Source organism: Solea solea, chromosome 20 (assembly GCF_958295425.1).
Source record: "Solea solea chromosome 20, fSolSol10.1, whole genome shotgun sequence".
NCBI lineage: Eukaryota > Metazoa > Chordata > Actinopteri > Pleuronectiformes > Soleidae > Solea > Solea solea.
In genome coordinates, this window is record NC_081153.1 from 8,143,802 (window position 1) to 8,166,380 (window position 22,579).

A 22,579-nucleotide genomic window follows, 5' to 3' on the forward strand; every position below is an offset into this window, starting at 1 on the left:
TCGTTAAGTCATTTATATACGTTTTTAACTATAAATCGATTGCTACGTGGATGATGTGGCATAACAGTTGTGGCCACTAGGGGCAGCACTGCATTGTTAGCAAGTTCCGTAAAAGAAGAACAGGTAAATCGGGGTCGTGCGAAGTCGGTGCGAGTCGGGGTGGCGTTCCAGTTAAAGGAACTCGGACTACAACTGGGACAGACCATAATATATACCCGACCAGTTATATCTTCACCACAACAGCAGAGGTGGGCGGGGACAAGGAGCATTTAGAATTCACTTCTTAAACTTTCCGTTGCCGCTACTTTTTCAGTCAAACTTCTTTACCAGCTTAGTATTTCTGTTGCCTTCTCAAATCACTTCCTGTTTGCAGCGCAGGAATGTCACCGGGCGACACGAGATCTAACCACTGCCACACAGAGAAACACAGTAGACAAACATTGTTTGTGTTTGAAAGTTAACTCTCAAAAATCACCGTTGGCATCAGCCTCGCGGTTCCAGTATCAGTCATAATCTACACAAACAACAGGGGGCGCTCTCAGGATCAAAGCATCTTACAGATATGAGAGTCGTGACCTTTGTGGTTCACGCTGAGGTTGGCAGGCGGAGCCGCGGGCTCCATCCTGCTGCGGTGGTCGCGGGTGTCATGCAGCGGACACTCGCTCGGCGTGCGGCAGTGGAACACCTGCTTGTAGGAGTTCCTGAAGTTCTCCGACAGGAAGGCGTAGATGACGGGGTTGACGGACGAGTTGCTGTAGGCCAAGCAGTGAGCCACCATCCTGAAGAGGAACGAGGCCTGGTTCAGCGGAAAGGAGCCAAACTCCACCCACAGGTGCACGACGTGGTGAGGCAGCCACGACAGGCCGAAGACCACCACCACCACCAGCACCGTCTGAGCAGTCTGTGGAAAGAAAGAGCAGGTAATGATGGGTAATATAACGTCACATGATCAAATTTACCTGTGACTGGACTGTCTGTGGAGGAAGCCGAGGAGCAAGATAATGATGGGTAATATAACCTGATCAAATAAAATAAAAAGACACATTCATTTTATGGCCGCTCCAGTCAAAAGTCAAACACAAGAAGACGGTGAGTGGTTTCAGCAAATTCTAATGTGGCTATCTTTCTTTTTCCTGCTCTGAACACTCAAGATAAAGCATTTTCAGCAGGGTGAAAAACCTTGTCCTTCAGTGACCGCCGTGTACCCGACGATCAGTCGACCGTCGGTCATTAAAGGAGGAATCAGGGAAATGTGCTCATAAATGTAGACACAGGAAAACAGACTGGCACCGACCTTCTTTTTGGAGAGCTCTGACTTTTTAGAGACGTTTCTCAGCTTCTTGTGCAGATGTTTTAAAACCTGAAATTGAAAAAAAAAAAAAAAAAGAACAAGATGAGGATTAAGACGAGAAAGCCGTTGACCTACTTTTTGGTTTTATTGCTCGTAAACAGTGAATAGAAGAACCTGACATGACCAGTGGTGAGACACTTTTTAAGGCTCAAATCATTATATAAAGCATCACATTTACAGCCGTATCTGTCTGCATTTTGATTTTGTAAACAAAAAATACTTAAAAGATGGTCAGTAAATCAATTAAAACTGATTCACATTATTTTAAACATATGAACATAAATCTGAACTAAAAGGTTAGCTTGGGAAAAATGCTGGAAATGCTTTTATTTTCAGGGACCCAAAAAAAAATCCCCTGCGACCCAACTGTGGGTCCCGCCCCAGTATTTGGGAACCGCTGCTCTTTACAACTGCATTAAAAAAAACTAGGTAATGTCAGATTATGGCACCAGATTTGACAAATGTACCAGAAATAGGTAAACGTTTGCCTTTTTAAAACATAATCGTTATCTTTCTTAGAAACTTGAAAAATGCTGCTCAGTCACTACAACTCTATTTTTGTCACCCAGACTTTAAACCATTAAATTATGACATCAGTTGTTTATAATAAGTGCAGACACAGAATCCGCACAGGGAGTCAAAACCATGAAAGATTTGGAAGAAAAAGAGAAAAGTCACCAACAAATATCAGTTATCATCTGCACTGATTCCGAAATATCAGTCAATAGGTCGAACTCTAAAATATATAATCAAATCCCTTCTATAGATTTGACCTACATTGATACTGATTATTCTCTCTCTTTATCTGTGGACATATTTTTTGCACTTTTACGCACAAAAAACAAAATGGCACACTGTCACACTCCGCCACATCCACATCTGTTCTGCGTGTCTTGTTTGTACCAAACTGTAAAATCTGTGAACATTTGATGTTTATTTCAAACGTTGACTCTGACTCATCCATCTTTCCAAAGTAGTTTTTTTGCGCTTTTACGCACAAAGAAAACATGACACACTGCGTCATTTCTTTCTTCCAAACCGTGTAATTACTCATAATCACTCATTTATGATAATTACATGAATACAGTCGTTGACTCTTGCGCACACACCTTTTTAGCAGTGACATGTCAGCGTGATGATTAGTTCTGATCATGCAAATCATCTCCTCTCACGTCAGTTACACTCCCTTTTTTGATTTTTCATACACTTTGAGCCATTTTAAACCTGAAAAAGTGCGCTTTCACGCACAAAGAACACATGGCACATGTTCTGTGCTTATTTTCTTTGTTGCGCAAAGAAATGCAACATCGCTCATGATCACTGTCTTATTTATGATAACTATATGAATTTAGTCGCTGAGTCGTGCGCACACACCTTTGTGTAGCAGACAGAGATGAGGACGAGCGGGAGCAGGTAACCGAACACAAAGGTGCACATCACGTACACCTTCCTCTGGTGGCCGGGCCACACTTCCCAGCAGAAGGTGGTGTTGTCCTCTCGCTCCACGATGCTCTGGTAGTGCGCCACGGGCGCTGCCATCACCAGAGACAGGATCCAGATGAGCAGGACACCGAGCAGCGCGTGTCTGCCCACCCGGATCGACGACGACCTCCTGGCGTGCACGATGGCCACGTAGCGGTCCACGGACATCGCGGACAGAGTGAAGATGCTGACCAGCATGGACACGGTGAAGAAGTAGTGTATGAACTTGCAGATGAAGGCGCCCAGCACCCACGTGTCCAGCATGTAGATGGTGGACTGGAAGGGGACGCAGAAGAGCAGGTAGGACAGATCCGCCACGCTCAGGTTGAGGATGAAGATGTTGGTCGTGCTCCTCGGTTGACCCGGTTTACTGCGCGCCAGCACCGTGATCACCAGCGCGTTCCCGAGCGCACCGAGGATAAAAATCAGCCCAAATATGAGGAGAGAAATAAAGTTGTCTACACCTACACCCAGGATGAGTTTGGCCGGGAGCTTCACACTGTTGCTGTGGACTGACTCACTCTGGTTCTCCATCTTTTTCTCTCTTTTTCTTTTTAATCCCAGTGAACGCAGAGAAGTTCCATGTTGATGAAGAAGACGAGAGGTTTTCCTCTACATGAAGCTCACATTTTCTCCTGGACGAATGTTGGACTGGGCTCGTGCTCGTGCAGCCTGATGTTCCTGCCCAGAGCTGAAACGTCACCACACTCACGCGCAGCAAATCCCACCAATACCTGACCAGAGTTCAACGCTGCTGTGAGCAAAGATGATTTTTACAACTTTATCATTAGTTAATGATTAACTAATCACTAAGTTCAGTTCATCCTCTGGTGAACATGAATGTCTGTAAAACATCTCCTGTGTTCCATTTATGTCGGAAGTCGGAACTATCTCGGGCTAGCCATTGTTAGCAGCCAATAACAACAACTCTACTCTGGTATTTTCACGAAACACAAACACAGCGTAGCAACATGTCTACGTTTAAACATGACATGGAAATATGTGAACCACCAATTTACTTTGACCACGGCCTCAGAAATTCAGAGTTCCGACTACAAATGGAACGCAAAAATAATTATTCCCGTCCAAAGTTTCTCAGGACATTTTGTGAAAACTCACTCGGCATCACAGCATTTTATCACATGGCTGTTGAGATATTTCAATATTTCAAAATAAATAAATATCGATTCTCATTCTCATTCTGATATTTTATGTTTTGATATCACGTCCCGTAATCTCAGTTTAGACCCACAATTTATTTTAACTACACAAAGTGTTTTGGTGATTTATAGCAGGTACCAAACTGAATATTATATAAAAAAATGTACCCCTTTTATTTCACTTGAGTGCCTGCCCCCATAATGTGTGTGCACACCACTGGTGAAACATAGTCCATCAGAAGAATATTACTTAAAAACCTATAAAATACAAGACAATATCCTGACAAATAAAAGCAAACAAAGAACAACAAAAACATAACACAAAGTAAAAATAAAAGCATGTGATTTAAACGATTTTAGTGAATCTGGGAGTATTTTCTCATCAGGAAGGTCAAGGGGAACAATCTTCAGACTTCTTTGCGCTGAAATTATTCTTTTGTTTTCCTCCACCGCGCTCACTGCCTTGTTGTTTTTCCCCCGTTTCCTCGGCTCTCTTTTGTCTCCTTCGCTGATCGGCTGTGAGCAGATCTGACAACAGCTGACACATCTTTATGCAAGTGTGAGGATGCGAGTGCGGCCGGAGCTGACAGATCTGCTGCAGAACAAAAACCATGACAACAAAGATGATGCACTTTTCTGTATGTAACCCGAGAGCAGAGCCTGATGTTATCTCCTCTGCTTGTCCTCAGATGGTTGGACACAGCTGGAGCTTTTATTGTTTATACCTGAATTTTTCACACTCTCTCTCCCTGAAGAGGAAGAAGAGGAGGAAAGTGAATCTCAGTCATTATATCGCCCGTTGAGAGAAAAGAAATCACAGGGTTATTATAGTTGTGGGATGGTGATGGTTTGTTTTGTAATTGGTTTTTCAGCTCTTGTCCTGAAGCAACATGAAGTTTCCATGGCGACTCTTCACTTGTTTTCCCCAGAGGAAAAGAAACGGAACCCAAATAGAACGGTCACGACATTCCACGTGTTCCCAGAAATAACAGACAGTCGGTGGTTCTGAATTTGGACATGAATCAGTTCGGCATCACCATTGACGTGAAAAACTGATCCGTTTGCTGTAAAAAAAAAAATTGTATCCACACAGAAACAGAACTTTCTTAAAGAGGCCGTCCACACGAAAGTGGAGAATCGAAGACGGGGGTTCACGACGCGGTCAGAACAAACAAGTTTGCATGTTCTATGACTTCAGAGGACATTTTGAAGTCATGGAACAAAGAAATATGCTCATTCTCTCGTGGACTTTCATTTTAAATAAGTTACTTTTTCATGACCAATAGAGTCGCCCCCTGATGGCCTTTCATGAGAATGCAGTTTCGAGCCTCTTCCAGGACTCTGTAAATGTTGTTTCTCCACAGACTTAATTGCCTCTTACAGAGCAGAACCACGACGGCGTGATGTTTGGACTCTTCTCCCCAATTCCCGTCTCGACTTTGATCGACTGACATCACGACTTCGCGACAGCAGATCCCGCCTCACTGCGTCCTCTGGGATTGTCCTTCGTTAGAGACACGAGGAGGATACGCTGCACGTGACCCCGCTGCTCCGTCCGCTTCTCCGGTGGTTAGCCTTTTAGCTCAGACCAGAGCCAGACCTGTTGTTACCATGACACTGAGCCACGGGAACAGAGCAGAGCAACAGCACAGTCATTTACCCCAATCATTTCAAATGGCCGTACATTGTCTGCTGAATGGATGGAAGCCACAGATCGCTATTTGTGTGATTAAGCTTTGACAGACCACAGGGTTTGATGTGTTTTCTGTTTCTGCACAAACAGTAATGATGGTAGTTTATCAGTCTGGGAGGACGGGAGGTTAGAACACTTAAAGCTGCAGTACGCCGGATCAATGGGAGAACAGTTCATTCTTTAGCGGATCATTAAAGCATTAAATGCATTATTCTGCCTCTGTTTGTTCTTCATGAATAAAATCAGTGTAACATTATTTGTTTGCTGTGTCCGTCGAGCAAAACTATCAGACCAGAGTGAGGGAGCACTTTAAAACAACCACAGTGCTGTACAGGATGACAACTAAAAGACACAAAAAATAAAAAGCATACAAACATGGATAAAGCTAACATCCAAACAAAAAACCACCATAAAAACACATCAAATTAAATAAAACAGTGTCAAAGGCCAATAAAAAGAGACTAGTTTTAAACACAGAGAAGAGGCCTGTCTCATGTGCAAAGAGTAATAAGAGAAAACCTTAAATCATTTCTGAGATTAATTCTGATTATCGGTCAGTTCGGTCTGATTATCGGTCAATATTGATTCAATGTCATCATTACCTGAAAAACAGTGTCTGGGGATGAACTTATTCTGACTTAAGTATTATACTTAAGGGTGTTTTTGCTCCAAAAAAAACCCCCTGGTTGTTCAGTTTGATGGTGGGATAAATGTTTGTTGTCTCCACCCGCCCCCCTGTGCTACTGCTGTATACACACAAACGCTCCCTCGGTCAGGTGGTCTAATTCTGTTCAAATATTAAACACAGGCAGATTAACAAAAGGTTATGATACTGATATGACTGGTTAAAGGTGCAGTCTGAGATATTCAATAGGATATTTATATTCCAAAACATGTGTTCAATAATCCTACGTTGTGAGGAAAGTGAGGTTGCAACCTCCAAGATCACCACTAGATGTCACTAAATCATACACTCAGACAAAGGCCTTTTTTCCCCTTTAGAAAAGAAAAACTAGTTGGAGTTTTTGATTTAAATATCAAATATAACCCTGGGATTATTTTATGAAGAGTGAGCATCTGTGACGTGTTTGTAAAGAGAAGATTTAATCCAATCTTCAGTCTCAGCAGGACAATGTGAGTTCATCATGAGTTCATTACATCTGCACCTCACAGTTCCTCGCACCAGCAGCAGGGGGAGCTACAGGGGTTTACAGCATCATTACTCATCTTCACTAAGTGACTCTGGGAGCAGAGCGCAGACAAACAGCTGCGTTATCAGATTTCCACTGGAGCCGTTGACTTTTCAAACAGAGATAAATGTGTGTGTTCAACAACCTCCAACGAGCCGCTGAAGCTCAGGCCACTATATATATATATCTATAGGCCACAGCAAGTGTTCTATATATAAACTGATTTTAGACATTCATATCAAATAAAAACACACCTTCTACTCAATGTCAAATTAATGTTCATGTGAATTGTGAGGATTCAACAGGAGGCAGATGTATTCTCTCGTCATCATCCTCCTCCTCTTCCTCACATATACGCAGGGCCGGCTCTACCTAATTTTGTGCCCTAGGCGAGATTGCTCTCCGGCGCCCCCCCCCGTGTGTGTTGGGGAGGGGGCGCTCCCGAGGGCTTGGACGGCCTTTTCATGTCGTTAATAACAAAAGCTTCACCTGTCTGTGACCTGACCTCTGATCCCTGCTCTGACCCTGAGGTCACCCGTCATGTGATTCAGCAGCACCACATTTTAGGAACATTATTGTTTATTCATTTGTTAATATTTATTATTTTCAAGAGAGAACACACAAATGAGGGCGACTGGGAATAGAAAATCATTTTTATTTTCATTGTTTTAAAAAATTTAAAACAATGAAAATTTGTTTTCATTGAAAAAAAAAAAAAAATATTTTTTTTTTTTTTAAAAAAAAAAAGCCTCGCGGCGCCCCTCCAGCAGGTGGCGCTCTAGGCGACCGCCTATATCGCCTATGCCAAGAGCCGGCCCTGCATATACGTCACACACTCGTATAGTGATATTAGATTAATCATCATTTGTTTTATCTTCTACACACTCCAGTCACATACCCTGGTATATACAGTAGAACAGTATTTATGATTTTCCTCCAAGTACCACCAGAGGAAGCTCACGTACCACTGGAAGTGCACACACCACAGTTTGAGAACCATGGATGTAAAGTGCTTTTAAATGCATTAGAACATTCACTGTTAGTCCATATTCACCTCTGCCACCAGTAGAACTATTTAAAGGTTCAGTGTTGGACACAGAAAACACGATGAAAAAAACAATTTCTGCCACTTAACATAAAGTTCATCAAATAAAAACCTTTGCTTGACTGAAACTACAACATCTTAAGATGATGTTCACAGCTTTTATTTCACCTTTACACACTCGATTCTGACTGGAAACTTGGGTTTTGTGTCTCTACGTAAAAACTGCTCCCTCACCTGCACAAAAGAAAATCATGAGATTTTAAATGATGGCACACGGGAGTCGTTGATCCACAGCTGAACTCCATTAGTGAGTTCAAATTTGTCATTTTGTGACTTCTTTATTTAGATTTACCTCAGTGACACAAACCGACCACACGAGGCAGCAGTGGAGCAGCAGTTTATGTGTCCCTGTGAGCTAAAATCACTGATTTTCTCTATGGACTTGGGTACAGGAGAGCAAACAGTTTCTGAACTTCAGTTTTCAGTCAGAAAATGATGTTTAACAGTGAGATAAAGCAGCAAACACATGTTTAAGATGAAGGAGATGTAAGAAGGTGTATCATTTATTAACTGATCCTTTTTTAAGTGGCTTAAAATCAGTTTTTTCCAGAGTCAGCCATGTTGTTCTCAGCACAAAACCACACTAAATATAAATGTGAAAAATACTTGATGTACCCAAAGCTTTATTTTGTATACTCAAATAAGAAATGTTTTCTTTTTATCTTCTTTGTGAGGTTTGCAAAAATGTAGGGGAGAGATTTGTGAGCTTTTCGGCAAAAAATAAAAGTGAACAAAAAGGAGGCAGAAACAGCGAGATAAGGTAATGGAAAACCACACATGAGAACACACTGAGCAGCAGCAGCAGCAGCAGCAGCTGAAACTAGAACAAAGCAGAACACATGTGAATGCACAGGATGAACTGACAAAGACACAGAGGACAACATGCAGGGATTAAATGCATGTGGAGGGCAGGGATGTTTGAACACACAGGTGAATCACATTAGAGCAGAGCAGACAATCAGAGGAGCGAGAACAGGACCGGGGGGGTAATCTAAACAAACAGGAAACCAGAAGAAAAGAACTAAAACACCAAGGATTACGACATTAAAGTCGAAATAAATGTCCAAACAAAAGCATCAGAAACAGAAACTCAGAGGTCATGACACACACACGTCCATTACAGTCATATCGTATATAAAATCTACTCATTTATGTTTTTTGTAAAAGTTGCAACAAAGAGCCAGAATGGCTGCAGCTGTAGAATTAATGAAAACAACACAAACAACAGGCTGTTCAAGTACAAACTATCAGGTATCAGGCAGTGAAATCCTGTCAAGTTTGTGTTTTCACACACACAAAAAAATAACAAGCCTATCATTTATTTTTCCAATTGCATGAATGTGTGAAAGTGAAGAAAACCCTTTTTTTGCAGAACAGTGAAGGATGTTTTCCATCAGTCAGAAGACAATTCTGAGGTGACATGGATGGCTCTTGTTTTAGAGTCACTTCTTAGATAAGAAAAATACACAAACCCTGGTCTGAACCGTCATTTGTGTCCAATTCTTTCCAACAACATGATGAAAAGGTGACAGGTTTTACTCGACGTCACTGTCTTTACACCAGAAGCCTTTTAAAAAATGATATCAATTCATTTAATGGATCTGAAACAGTGTGAATGACTTTAATGTCTGCAGGTACAATGAGATCATATTATTTCTTCATTACCTTTTCATCTTCTTTCATTTCATTTTTTCTTTTCTTATATTATTTCATATTATATCATGTTTTATACAAGATTACGATCAGTTTTCAGAGGCAAAGTGACTTACAACTAAAATGCAAAATGGAGACGTGAACACACTTAAAGTGACAGACTTATACATTACTGTTAAACTTGAGAAATTCATTAAAAATAATAATGAAAATCAACAGTGTTTAAAGTTTGTTTTTCGAGCGTTTAAAATAAGAGAAGAAAACCCCCAGCTCTGATATGTGCAACAATCCTCTATTTACTCAGAAATATCCGCCGTTTGAAACAAGAGAGCATGATATTGTTGCGGCGCTAAACAAATGACAGCATTATTCTCCGGCCTCCTGCGACCACTTCAGCCAAATGTTGATGGAATCACTGGCATTTGACCAGTGAGATATTTGCATTGAGTTGTTTATCACAGTGAGGGGGAAGAAATCCATTGGATATTTTTTTAGTATAAGTTAATTACAGTTTACTCAGTTTCTTAATTGATCAGATATTTTGTCATAGAAAAAATCATCTGTAATTAAATGTTTGCAATGGTTTGCATTGAGTTTGTGCCATGACATCAGCTACTGAGCGTCATAGTTATGATGTCATCACTCAGTGACAGCTGGGATTGGACGGATTGAATGAAGGGTTGGATTTGAATGGTATATGGAATGTGTATATACATATACATGTATACATATATATGTATATGTATATATACATATATACATATATATATATATATATATATATATATATATATATACTGTATATACACAGGGATTTAATCGTGCAAGAGAAGTGGCTCTTGGTTTTGGACGATGCACTGCAATGTTTGAGACCTTTGCTTCCATATGTATCTGAATCTCTTTGACGGTTCTCTTATATTTTACAATGATCCACACGTATCAGACCATATGGTTCATGTTCCTAAACGGTTATATCATTGTGCAAGACCTGTGGTTCTTGGTTTTATATGACGTAGTGCAACGTTTGAGACCTTTGCTTCCATATGTCTCTGCTTTTTTATAACTGTGACTGTTTGTCGCAATGTACGGTCCATCTTCTATCCGAAGAAAGCCAGGTATTTCATCTTGTAGGACCTGTGGTTTACTCAGTCTCAGGTTATAGAAGATGTATTTCATCAACTGATGATGTAGAGTTCTGGGGTCCAGACCTGGGAAGTAAAACAAATATCTTTGAAAATGAACCACTAGTCTTTTACAGTGACCAACATTCCAATGGTTCCTCTTCTGAGGAGAATATTCCATCATGTAAGACCTGTGGTTCAGCATGACCTTTGTTAAATCATCTGATGTAGAGGTCTGTGGTTCAGCCCTGTAATGAACCATCTGTAACGATGACTCGCGGGTTTCTGACCATGTGTTTTTTCTTCTGAGATCATGCAAGATCTTTGGTTTCATCATCATCAAGATTCACTTCACTGTTTTTACAATGATTCACAGTTTTCTCTATGGTTCATCTTCTAAGAGAAGGTGCAGTATTTCATCTTGTAGGACATGTTGTTCCTTAGCTAATAAAGAACACTCTGGTTTTAGAAGATATAATTTCGATTTTGAGTCTTTTAATTCCTCATCTGATCTGAGCGTTCTTGGGGTTCAGACCTGTGATGAAGCATACATTTTTGAAAATGCAGTGACCAACATGACTCTGACAACAATATGGTTCCTCAGAATATTCCATCATGAGAGACCTGTGGTTCATCATGATGCTGAAGAAGTCATGTATTCTTTGAGACCTTTGCTTAGATTTCATCTTTAACAATGACCCACGTGTCTAACTATCCGATCTTCTCATCCCATCTTCTGAGACGTGAAACTCCCAAGGTTAATGACCGCACCTGCTCTCACTAACAGAGTTTGCAGAGGTTATAAAAACCATTTCAACAAACTACATTAAAAGCAAAGCCAAACGGTCTCCTGTGGTCATATTCTGCACGAGAACAGATGAAGCCTTTCTTTTCCCTCTTTCTCTCCATTAACAGATAGATATTCAGCTGCCTCTCTCAGTAGGCGTCTTGGTCAAGATTGACATTCCTGTCGGAGTTCAAGGATATCTCCCGCGTTTGTGTCCCACAGCTCTCGACCATGGCAGCTATTGTCTTCCGTGCGGTTATCCTCGGCCTTTGCAGCCCCAGGAACAAATCCAAGACTCTTCTGGACATGAGGGCACAGGCAGTGTGGTCATCCCACTCTCAACATTCCTGCTCCCTCCCTCTGCGAGTCCCCGTGGGTGCTGCGCTGAGGCTTCGGGCTCTGCGGGACGAACAGACGGAGCACTGTGCACGAGTTCAGAGTGGACAAACACGGCTGCCCCTGAGTCTATACCCTTTTTATTTACATGTGCAGGAAACAGGGCGGCCATGTTGGCTCCACTGACCTCAGTCAGGAGCAAAACCATGCAATAGCAGTGCAAAACAACAGTGCACGATAGTGTAATAAAAGAAGAATAACAATAATATTTAACTTACAAATAGATACATTAATATAAAAGTAGGAACAATATGAATGATAGTGAGGTATGTGGGGATAAATGAATAAAATACAGCATGTACAGCATGTACAATGAGTTACAGCAGCAAGAATTATGCGGAAAATTCAAGGTTTATAATAAAAATACAGGAAATGATGCCACAAATGTTTATTTACATTGGAGATTTATAGATTTAACTTCAATTTATTTCAGTTTATCTCCTCTCTGAAGTTGTTTTGCAACAAAAAGGTGATCAGAGAAGTGATGTCTAACACTCTCATTACATTACATTACATTACATGTCATTACACTCTCCCTGCTCTCTTTATTAAAAACAGATTTATCTGTCATTACACTCCACAGCAGCATCAAACAGAACAATTCATTTTTCCTCCCTTAAAGCAACTTTTCTGATTGGTAATAAGGAGCAGCCGTAACAAAAAGGGCATCTGTTTTCAAAAAATATTAATATTCTGATGCTGCGCGGGTGTTTTCTGACACAACTTATCCTGCAACAGATCCTGCTTTGTTCACAGCGGCCACTCTGAATCAGAAAACACATGCAGGGCTTCATGTGGAGCTGTGATGGGTTAAAAAATAACATTTACACACATATTGGCAGATTTAATGAATGAAATCAAGAGCAGGACTAAAAAAAAAAAAAAGAGCATCTGACCCAAAATTGAATTAGCCTACTGTATTTCATGTGTTATTATATTCTAATTATGTGATGTTTTAATTCATAAAACCGTGCATGTTATGGCTAAAGAACCCTAATACATGTACAGTAATTATCAAACATTAAACATTGATGTGTCTGGTACTTTCAGTTAGCTTTGGGAGTAACGTTAGCATCAGACTAATGCTGCGTTCACACCAAACGCCAATTTTCATTCACGCCACGGGAGCGCTGCTTTTTTGTGCAACATCATCAGCCGGTCGGCCCGGGCCTCAACCACCTTCACTGACCCTTTCCCACACTTTCAGATTCAGGGCCAGGCTGTTGAAAACCCACTTCTGTTTCGGTTCACCTCGTTTCTTTGCTTATATCTGTAAAACATTAGTATGTTGTGCTAGTAAAGTGCTATGATCAAGCACATTGAGCCCCAGGATATGGACACTCAAAGTGTAAGGGGTTACAAGACCACCAGCACAATTACTGACAAAAGCTCTAATGAAAATGACCAAAATTCTCACCTTTTATTGAGCATTTTTAAGGGGTTGTACCCTGGGACGGATTCTGAGCCATTGGGTATTAGCCTCAGAGGTCATATACCTGGTTCCTCACTTGGATAAGAGGTCTTCAACTCAACTCAAGCAAGTCCAGTCCCCCACAGCTAACTGCTGAAGAAGATTATGACCTGGATGACTGAGAACCTTCACCGACCCATTGGGCCCATGGACACAGACAACACCTGGCTAATAATATTAACATGAATTGCCATTTATCTAGGCCCAATACAAGGATTACAGTGACTGTTTCCCCCTGTGGCTGGGGTCAATTTAGAGTGTCCAATTACCAATGAGCAATGGGGATTGGGTACCTCGCTCAGTGGTTCACAAGCCTAATTCCCTTTCTGCTTGGCTATATGACTTTTACCAACATCACAGAATATGTGCAGAGTCACCCATTCACAGAGTTTTTTCATCGAGGCGCCTCCATATGTTAATGTGGGCGACTGTACGTCCAGTTTAAACACAGACCATGAAGAAGATAAATGAGGCCAGTTCAACAATGGTGTCACAGAGCAGCATCAGGCTGTGAGTTCACACTCAGTGATAACCCTCGTTGTTCCTGCGGCCGGGGTGAGGCAAACGAGGAGAGGAACAATGGCCAGGCCAGTGCAGAGGGCGGCAGTGACTGACACAGACACTGCAGCTCCAAAGAATGTTTGGAGACCAGCCAGTTCTATGGACCCCCCCCCCCCCCCCCACAGACACACACACACACACACATACCCTTCTCCTAACTTGACCCCCCCTCATGTCCCATGGTGCCCTGAGACCGTTGGGACGACACCTTCAAAGACTGCCTCCCGAGCCTCAGTCAGAGGCGATTCAATCCTCCAGTGAACTGCGTGCGTGGGCCGAGGACTTGGAAGAGAACTTCTGAGTAAATAGACAAGAGGTCAACCACACCCAACCCCTCGGCTGAAGATAGCATGGCAACGGCGAGTACCTCAGGACAGAGCACCTTTGGGCTCGGGAGGAAAAAGAAGAACCCAGGACTCATGGATCAGATTAGCAAATTGTTTGGAGGAGAGAAGAAGAAAAGGAGCAAGGTGAGCATCCGTGTGTTTGAATCTGAAAGTAGCTAATTTCAAGATCATTCATCAAATATATCTTAAAATTTGAAATTCTTTTATTTCTATGTCTTAATTTGTGCTAGGTTTGTCCAGTGATGGGGTCAAATCCATGACTCACGATTATATCATTTCCACTATAAACTTAAATGATCAACTATAATATTGTTTCCATGATTGATTTTTTTTAATTAAAAAATTACTGTGGATTTGCTGCAACTTTAAATTAAACTCTCCACTTAATCCTTATTTCACTTATTTCACTTAGTGGAATTTGGTACCTAAAGCTCAGCAATGGCTCACTCAATCTTCTTCTATTATTTTTTTAAACTAAAAGGGTTTGCTTTTTGATTTTCTTTTTTGAAAAAAAAGTTTTTAGAATTTTCTCACGTGAAAACAGGGCTTGATTCAGAACCATCGTGTTGCTTGTTGTGGTTTTTCTGCTTTATACATCCAAAAAAGGGTATTTATTCCATCTAGTATCTCAAAATTAAATTCCAATTTTAGCTATATTGCCCAACTCTCTCCGTAAAGACTGACTAATAAAGTTAACGTGCACTAAATATTTTATTTCGCTGTAAATATGAATAACTCCTCAATATGTGCATTTTATGAGCCACAATTGTAGAGCATGTCAGAAATAATATCTTTAAAGTTTTGATATTGAACCTCTTATATGTTAAAGGGGAAGTCAACAGGCACACAAATCTGTTTGTCAAATAAAAATAAATTGTTTTTATAATGCATATATAACTTTATTTATGCACACAATTGTATACATTTATAAGAGACAAACATTTACAGAAGATATTGTAATTGTGTGTATATATATATCTATACACACATACAGTATATGCAATTTCATTTTAAAATGTCCATGTTTCTGTGCGTCAAAATCGACACCTGATTAATCTTCTTGCCCTCCTGCAGTTATTCATAAATGTACTACATAGAAGATAGAATTTGATGTTTGATATCTTATTTATTTCACAGTACATTTAAATTTATATAAAGTAAATGTAAGTTATTTTAAATTTTTTTACATTATTTTACATCTCTCACTACTGTGAGATATAAGATATAGATATATAATATATATATATATATATATAATACATATAATATACATCTCTGTAATAACTCTAACATCTTGACCTCACTGTATGTAAAGTGCCTTGGGATAATGTATATGTTATGAGTTGGCGCTAAACAAATCAAATGGAATTGTATTGACTTGGACTTGTGTTGATCCCGGCAGGGGTCGTTCCGGGGTCATCTGGCCTCCTCACCCCAGCAATCTTCTGCTCGCCGTCGGCCCAACGAAAATGCTGTCATGCATTTCTTCAGGAGCATTGTAAGTTTTATACTGAATCACATTCACTGTGTAACCACATGTATAGTCATTCTGTAGCATCATGCAATTCGCTCTAAAAAAAAGTCTCACGCTACTTAGCAAAAACACGGAATAAAGTAACTTATAGTTTAACTTTTTGATTCAATCACGAATTACAAAACTTTCTCTTAAAAATTAAAATCCACATCAGTTTATCAGTAAATCAAAGTTTGTTGTTGTTGTTGTTTTTCCTGCCCTGTTACCGTCAGTCACTGTGTTGCTTGCTATTTCTCAGGTTTCCTCTCCTCGTCCTAAATCCAGGGTGAGTGGCTTTTTATTTTTTCACAGTATTTGTCCCCGACATTTAGCTCTGGCGTGGCGAAACAGCCATGTGCAGATTTATGATGAAACAAAACCTCTTTACTAATGTTTTCTTTCAAAATACCAAGCATGAAAAGCAGCATTTGGTTCTTAAAATGGTAGTTTCTTGTTTCCAGACGTTGAATAACTTCAATAGCTAGTCTGTATGAGAGTTGAAAATTTGGGGTTTTGGCGCCACCTGATGGCAATACTAAAAATGCTCAAATATTCCTACCGCTTACTTGTCAGCCAATGTTGTGAAACGTTGTGAAAAGTTTAACATTTAACAGCCTTTGCAGCAGTTGGGAACAGTAAGCTAAATGCTAACATTTTAGCACATTTTCCCATCAATCAGCATGCGAACATCTGGTGTTAGGAAACAATACTTAGCTAATCATAGGGCATTTAGCACTAAATAGGAGTTTAATTGTTACAACCATGTTAACAGTGCAGATTCTGTACCTAAAGCTAACTGTGTCATAAGCTCTTCAGGGTTGGAGGACTTATGGTGTGTTCCATTTACATCAGAGGTGAGAAGAAGATAAAACATGGATGCAAACATATCTCAGGCTAGCTATTGTTAGCAATACCAGTCAATAACAACATTCTACATGGTATTTTGACAGCATAGCTACACGTCCACGGATAAAAATTTAACAGTATAACGTGTGCAACTGACTTGGGTTATGTCAATGTGAGACAAATACGACAGAAGTGAAATTAACAGTAAACGTACGAGTGGAAGCCTTCTTGGAATCCTATGTCAGGGTTTGTGAGGTTGCCGAATTCTGACTTCAACTGGAGCACGCCATTAATGCGTTACCTAAATATCACAAAAAGGTGAAGTTCAACTTATATCTTGACATACTGATGTCGGTGGAATTTTTCACCAACGTTACTGAGGTTCATCCAACAGGGAACATGAATATTTGCAACAGATAATGGTAGTCTTTCCCAAAAATTGTTAAGATACACTATATGGACAAAAGTACTGTGTCCATTCATTCTGTGGAGCATTTATGAGGTCAAGCACTGATGTTGGACGAGAAGGTCTGGCTCACAATCTATGTTGCAGTTCATCCCATAGGTGCTCGATGGAGGCCAGTCAAGTTCTTCCACACCAAACTTGTCATACCATGTTTACGTAGTTCTTGCTTTGTGCACTGGGACACAGTCATGTTGGAATAGAAAAGAGTCTCCCTCAAACTGTTCCACAAAGTTGGAAGCATAGCATTGTCCAAGGGTTACGGTTGGTTAGGGTATGCTGAAGTGTTAAGATTGTCCTTGTTCGGAGATAAGGGGCCTGGAGACCAAAGCCTAATTGAAACACCTGAATTTAACACTTAACAGGTGTGGCCAAATACTTTGGTTCCCAAGCTTTGCAATTTTGTTCAGAAATGGAAAAACTTGCCTCTCTTTCATAACCCTGACATTGCGATGTAATCTAATGGTGGCAGCTGGATTATTTTCAGATATTATTAAGGTGGACGCAGGTGTTAATCACACTCTTCACTGAACTTCATCTCATCATGTCACTTGTATTTTTCTCTTTCATGTCCAGTGGAGAGAAGTCTTGGGCTTGGTAGGTCACTCAGTCTTTGCTTCTCAAATGGAACAAAAGCACCAGTCCTGAGTGTTTCACTCTGTGTTTTCATGTGTGTGTGTGAATCTGAACTCTTCTTGTCCACAGTGTAAACGTTACCTAACCGTGTTCAGTCTCTGTCTTGCTCTGTGATCTTAAATATCTTTGAGAGTGTTGATTACTCACCAGCCTTCAGAGACAGAGCTGACAGCAGCTCCCTCTTCAGTGATCATTGAAACACATTAATTCAGAAGCTTGAGGAAGTGTATTTAACACGTTTCAATTTCCCCCTTAACTCCAGAGCGACTCCCTGCTCCTGGATGACTTTGAAACTGCTCACCTTTTTATGAACCACAACCGGTAAAACCTTCTCTCTCAGGAACTCTTGGCCTTGACCGCCTTCCTCTTCCTTTTCACACCTCTAATTCTCTGTAACACCTGCCTTTCCTACTCCGTGCCAGTGATGACTCACTGATCCTTCTGTGTTCGTCTTCTCGTCTGTGTGTCGTCATCTGTGGGCAGCCATTTGTGTCATTTGACGACTGATCGTCCATGTCATTCCACTGTGGGCCGTGCTCCGCCCCTGTATTTCACTCTCCTTCCTCACCCTGAAGGTCACTGTCGTGTGAATCCTGTCCTGTCACATGCTCTTCACCGTCAGACTGCTGCTGTTGCAGAGAACCACACACAATCTTTTTGCCTCAAAGCTCCAGAGTGTAAGAATTAGTGACCCGCCACATCTTATCATACTAGCAGGGACGTCGTTCTTCATTTGCGTTACAAACTCCGGTGTCAAAATAACTCAAAATAACTGTGGTTGGTTTGTCCAATCAGGCTTCTGTAGAAACATGGAGGCACAAAATGGCCGCCGCAGTAAAGCAAGGGCCTTGATTAACGTCCATATAAAAGTCTTATTCTGAGGCTATGAAAATGAAATAATGTTTTTTTTATTGTATATCGACAGACATAGATTGGGTATTGTATTTCATTTTGGCAAGTAACCATTGCTAAATGTTACCCACTGGACCTTTAAGTCAGTAAAAATTATATTAACATGATATATGACACGAGTAATCTATCATTACAGTTGCCAACTGCTGTAAAACACCAACAACAACCAAGCTACCAACCAAGTCTTATAAAAGTAACATCAAATCAATTTTCAGGAGTTTAGATTCTTAGATCTTATCTCTTATATCTAAACTCCTGAAGACGACTGAGAATCTTCACAGACATCCGCTTCCTTTCATAGCCCACAAGGGAAATTCAGCTTGTAGTGAAGTTGATTAAAACCCAGTGAAAAATTGTTTCTAATTCTAGACGATCAATGCCAATGCAATTAAAGATGATAAATGGTTTAAGAAAAAAAAACAGACCTGGTCTGGTGATGTCATTTTGGACATCTGTGGTAACATTTGGTCATTAGTAAGGACATTTGCAGTCTTTTACTTGTTTATTTTAAGGACACATCGTTGGTGGACATGCAATAACAGTAACAGCAGTTCTTTTTCATGTCACTGATGACCCTGTGGACAAATGTGTCCCATCACATACAGAGAAAAGAAGTTTATATATAGTGAATTTAAAAGGGGGCAGCACATGGCTAAGTGGAAAGGGAACTTGGCTTGCAACTGGAAGGTTGCTTGTTCCCACTAGGTCAAGGGCTGGTTTACCCCTGAGCAAGGTGCCCATTCCCCACTGCTCATGTGTAAATTGGACACCCTAGTAAATTGCGTCAAGAAGGGTGAAAAAAAATCTCTGCCAACAGTGACACAGCAGCAGACGTGGTTTCAGGTCGTCCTGGTTCCAGGTCTGCATCTGTGCTTATAGAGCATCTTTTTCTAGGCCTCCTCGCCACGTGCTGAGAGCACAAAGTCGCCGGTCAGAAGACGCAGAGACCAAAGTACACTGTCCAGACTCTTCAACCTGGTGAGCTCACCACACATTCACATCTCAATTTACTCCTCTTCTTTCTTAAATCTATAAAACTGGACCTCATAAGCAATGTTTCCTATCTGTGTTTACCCGAATGCAACAGTGATGCTCTCAACAGACATCAGTGAGTAGTATAGATTCATCATTTCATATTTGTTATCCATCAAAATGCTTCCACAGCAGCATCTCATCATAATAAACTAACAAGCTGAACAGCTACACCTTCATTTTTACAGTGTAACTACATATAAATCCATTCATTAAAATTCTCATACACAAATTCATTGATTAGTTTTCAATACATTTGTTTGAACAACTACCTCAGTTTTTATTTTCAGTGTGGATCTACTTAAACTCCTCCCCCTTTTTTAAAAAAAAGAGAAGAGAATTACTCGACAATCAAAATACTTTTCTGCAGCTTTAACCCAAGAACTACAGATTCCTCTTAGTTTTCCTCATATACAAACGTACATACTGTTCTGGAAGCAAAACAAAGCGTTAATGTTCTTTATTTATTCAGCGTCATTTCAATTTTTGAAAGCAGAAGTTCACAGATGTTAAATTTAACCAGGCTCCTAGTGGACAAAGTGCTGCGCTTTATCATCTATTTTCCTCTAAACAGGATTTATGTCAGTTCATATTTTCCTCACTCAGGAGTTAATGGGCTCAGTTGCTAGTTTCAGGTCTTCTTCAGTACAGTCCCATGACTCTGTTTGTTTGCCACCGCCATGTTGGCAGGAAAAGTTTCTGCCTGTCGCCACTTTTCACTGGGCGCTTTAATTCCACAAAGATTCAGCGAAATATTGCAGAACCTGATACAACGAGTATGGAATCAGCCAAAGAGGACATTATTCCAGACCTGCACTATTCAGATGCATGTTTCGACATAGCAATGAAAACCTGTAAACAAGATATTAAAGCTAGTTAGCATAGGATTCTGCACCTGATACCATGTGATCACTACACATGTGGAATCCATTGCTTGTGGAGTCAAATCGCTCCATCTTATGTTTGTTTTTTTAGCAGTGATGCATCTCTGCCATCTTTCAAGATATTTGGTGATCCATTAAAATGTTCTCCCCTTTGCTTGTCCCAACTGTTTCGGTACACCAATGCACAACAGCTATCCACTATCTTCACTTTTTATGAAAACAGCCTGCTACAATGCCGGTTTCATATGTTTGGATTTGAACAGTGCGACTTTTCCTGCCAAAATGGCGTTGTTGTGGTTCCAAGTGTTGCATGATGGGCAACCTGAGCTTTATACAGTATATATGATCATGATGATTGTGCAAATGATGGACCCATTTCGAGCAAATTAGACAATAAAGTATGGCACATAGTAGTGGACACCAGTGTGCTTGACAGCTGGTATTGTCCATTAGGAGCCTTCTCTGAACATCTGTTTGCAAAATGTCAAATTGGCGGCAGCCAACTCATGAATCTCGAGGCTTTACAACATGAGTTAAGATTCTAATGTGTGACATCACCATTGGTTGCCATTTGGAGTCGCCCCCTGGTGGCTACATGCTACTTCTGGGTACTTCTTTGTCCATTTCTGTGTCATCATCCCTCCTTTGTCTTCTCTCCAGGGAGAAACTAAGTCCCGTCCTCCCCCTAAACGCTGGAGCACCATCTTCTAAGCTCTCCACCGAGGACCAAACTACAGACGCGTGTGCGCCGATAGAAAACAAAGAAGAAGAAGGTGAAACAGATCAGCCTGCGGCGGACTCACAACCTCAAGAGACATTAACCCACTAACAAAAGCCTCGTGTTTCTACAGACAGTGATGCAACACTGACGCAGGGATGTGGGTGGTCACCACGCCAGTGTTTTCTTTATAGTCTTACTTCCTGTCTTATAGTCGTCATTTAGCTGTAATTATGTGTTCATGAGAGTGTAAAATCATCCTTTTGAGTGTCTGATGGTCCTGTCGTAGTGTCTGCTGTCTGAGGTTTGTTTGGACCAAAAGGTTTTGTTCTACTTGTCCTACCCGTCGTTTGACTTTTGTACACGAGTGGCGCTTCATGTACCTCGCTGCTTCCTGTAGAAACAACTCACACGCCGAAAAAAAATCAACATGGATTCTTCTCCTCATGAAGTCTCAAAAATGTGAGACTCACAAGCCTTAATGTTGTTTTTCTAATGTAACACCTTTGTTTTCCTTGTTGCGATTAATACAAAATGTACAGTTTGTTGCTGTGAGTGTGAATGAAGAGAATAAAAAAGCCCTTTTCAAATGCACTGTGACATAACGCACTGTAAATACAACAACCGCTCCTCTGTCTTACAGTAGCTTCAGTCTCATTTGTTGTAAGTGATTTGTTTGCGTTGTTAAATTAAGTTGGAAGTTTTAACGTCATTTGAAAGTAGACAGACAGACGGTTTCAGTCGATGGTTAGATCGCAAGTGGCTCAGTGGTTTAAGGCGGACGGTAGCGTGAGGCGTTTACTGAAGGACTTCAATGTTTGAGGCATGTTTGTCATTTTGTTGTCGTACAGGGCATGTTTGTAAGTTCACTTTAACGTGCGTAGTCAAAGACACTTTTTTGCAGTTGCTGATACGTGATGGTGCTACATGTTTCCTCTTTGTGTAAAAGGTTTTTTTAAATGTTCTGTCTAACTGGAAATAAACACTGTTTGTTGTCTCTCAGTTAAGAGGTATTAAGGTTTCTATGTCCTTCATTTTACTCCAGTTCAATTTCATTTATTACACTGCCAAATTATAACATACGTGATCTATACTGTATGTACAATAATGTAGAGAAACAACTACTTGAGAAGTCAGGTAAAAACATGGATGCTAACATATCTTGGGCTAGCTATTGTTAGCCCTTGAAAAACAGCCCTCTACATGATATTTCTCACACAAAATGTGTGTAAAAATGCGGTGTAGCAACATGTCCATG

General features: G+C 40.6%; 2 protein-coding genes across 4 annotated transcripts; one reads left to right on the plus strand and one right to left on the minus strand.

The window, feature by feature from the left end:
- Window positions 1-523: 523 nt before the first annotated feature.
- galr1a (galanin receptor 1a) lies at window positions 524-3,484 on the minus strand. Its single transcript, XM_058619504.1, has 3 exons — window positions 2,726-3,484; window positions 1,295-1,360; window positions 524-901 (listed from the first exon to the last, which is right to left on the minus strand). Exons 1-3 carry the CDS (start codon window positions 3,365-3,367, stop codon window positions 545-547), a joined length of 1,065 nt encoding a protein of 354 aa, XP_058475487.1. The 5' UTR covers window positions 3,368-3,484; the 3' UTR covers window positions 524-544.
- Window positions 3,485-14,185: 10,701 nt separating this feature from the next.
- mbpa (myelin basic protein a) lies at window positions 14,186-22,334 on the plus strand. 3 transcript variants are annotated; one of them, XM_058618390.1, is made up of 7 exons: window positions 14,186-14,440; window positions 15,720-15,815; window positions 16,090-16,116; window positions 17,716-17,736; window positions 19,582-19,665; window positions 19,775-19,795; window positions 21,264-21,354. In XM_058618390.1, the coding sequence occupies exons 1-6, from the start codon at window positions 14,321-14,323 to the stop codon at window positions 19,775-19,777; spliced, it is 351 nt and encodes a 116-aa protein (XP_058474373.1). In that variant the 5' UTR covers window positions 14,186-14,320; the 3' UTR covers window positions 19,778-19,795; window positions 21,264-21,354. The 3 variants fall into 3 exon arrangements, with proteins under 3 accessions (XP_058474373.1, XP_058474372.1, XP_058474371.1); XM_058618388.1 differs by lacking the exon at window positions 19,775-19,795 and having other exon boundaries at window positions 14,189-14,440; window positions 21,264-22,334; XM_058618389.1 differs by lacking the exons at window positions 17,716-17,736; window positions 19,775-19,795 and having other exon boundaries at window positions 14,187-14,440; window positions 21,264-22,334.
- Window positions 22,335-22,579: the final 245 nt, after the last annotated feature.

Bases quoted from the DNA above. Each gene is read 5' to 3' on its own strand.
- mbpa (XM_058618388.1), top strand. From the start codon at position 14,321: ATGGCAACGGCGAGTACCTCAGGACAGAGCACCTTTGGGCTCGGGAGG. The intron at 15,816-16,089 runs GTAAGTTTTATA...GCTATTTCTCAG, and splicing joins TGCATTTCTTCAGGAGCATT to GTTTCCTCTCCTCGTCCTAA. The intron at 19,666-21,263 runs GTGAGCTCACCA...TCTTCTCTCCAG, and splicing joins TGTCCAGACTCTTCAACCTG to GGAGAAACTAAGTCCCGTCC.
- galr1a (XM_058619504.1), bottom strand. From the start codon at position 3,367: ATGGAGAACCAGAGTGAGTCAGTCCACAGCAACAGTGTGAAGCTCCCG. The intron at 1,361-2,725 runs GTGTGTGCGCAC...TTTCAATTTCAG, and splicing joins TCTCTGTCTGCTACACAAAG to GTTTTAAAACATCTGCACAA. The intron at 902-1,294 runs GTCGGTGCCAGT...TTCTTTCCACAG, and splicing joins CAGAGCTCTCCAAAAAGAAG to ACTGCTCAGACGGTGCTGGT.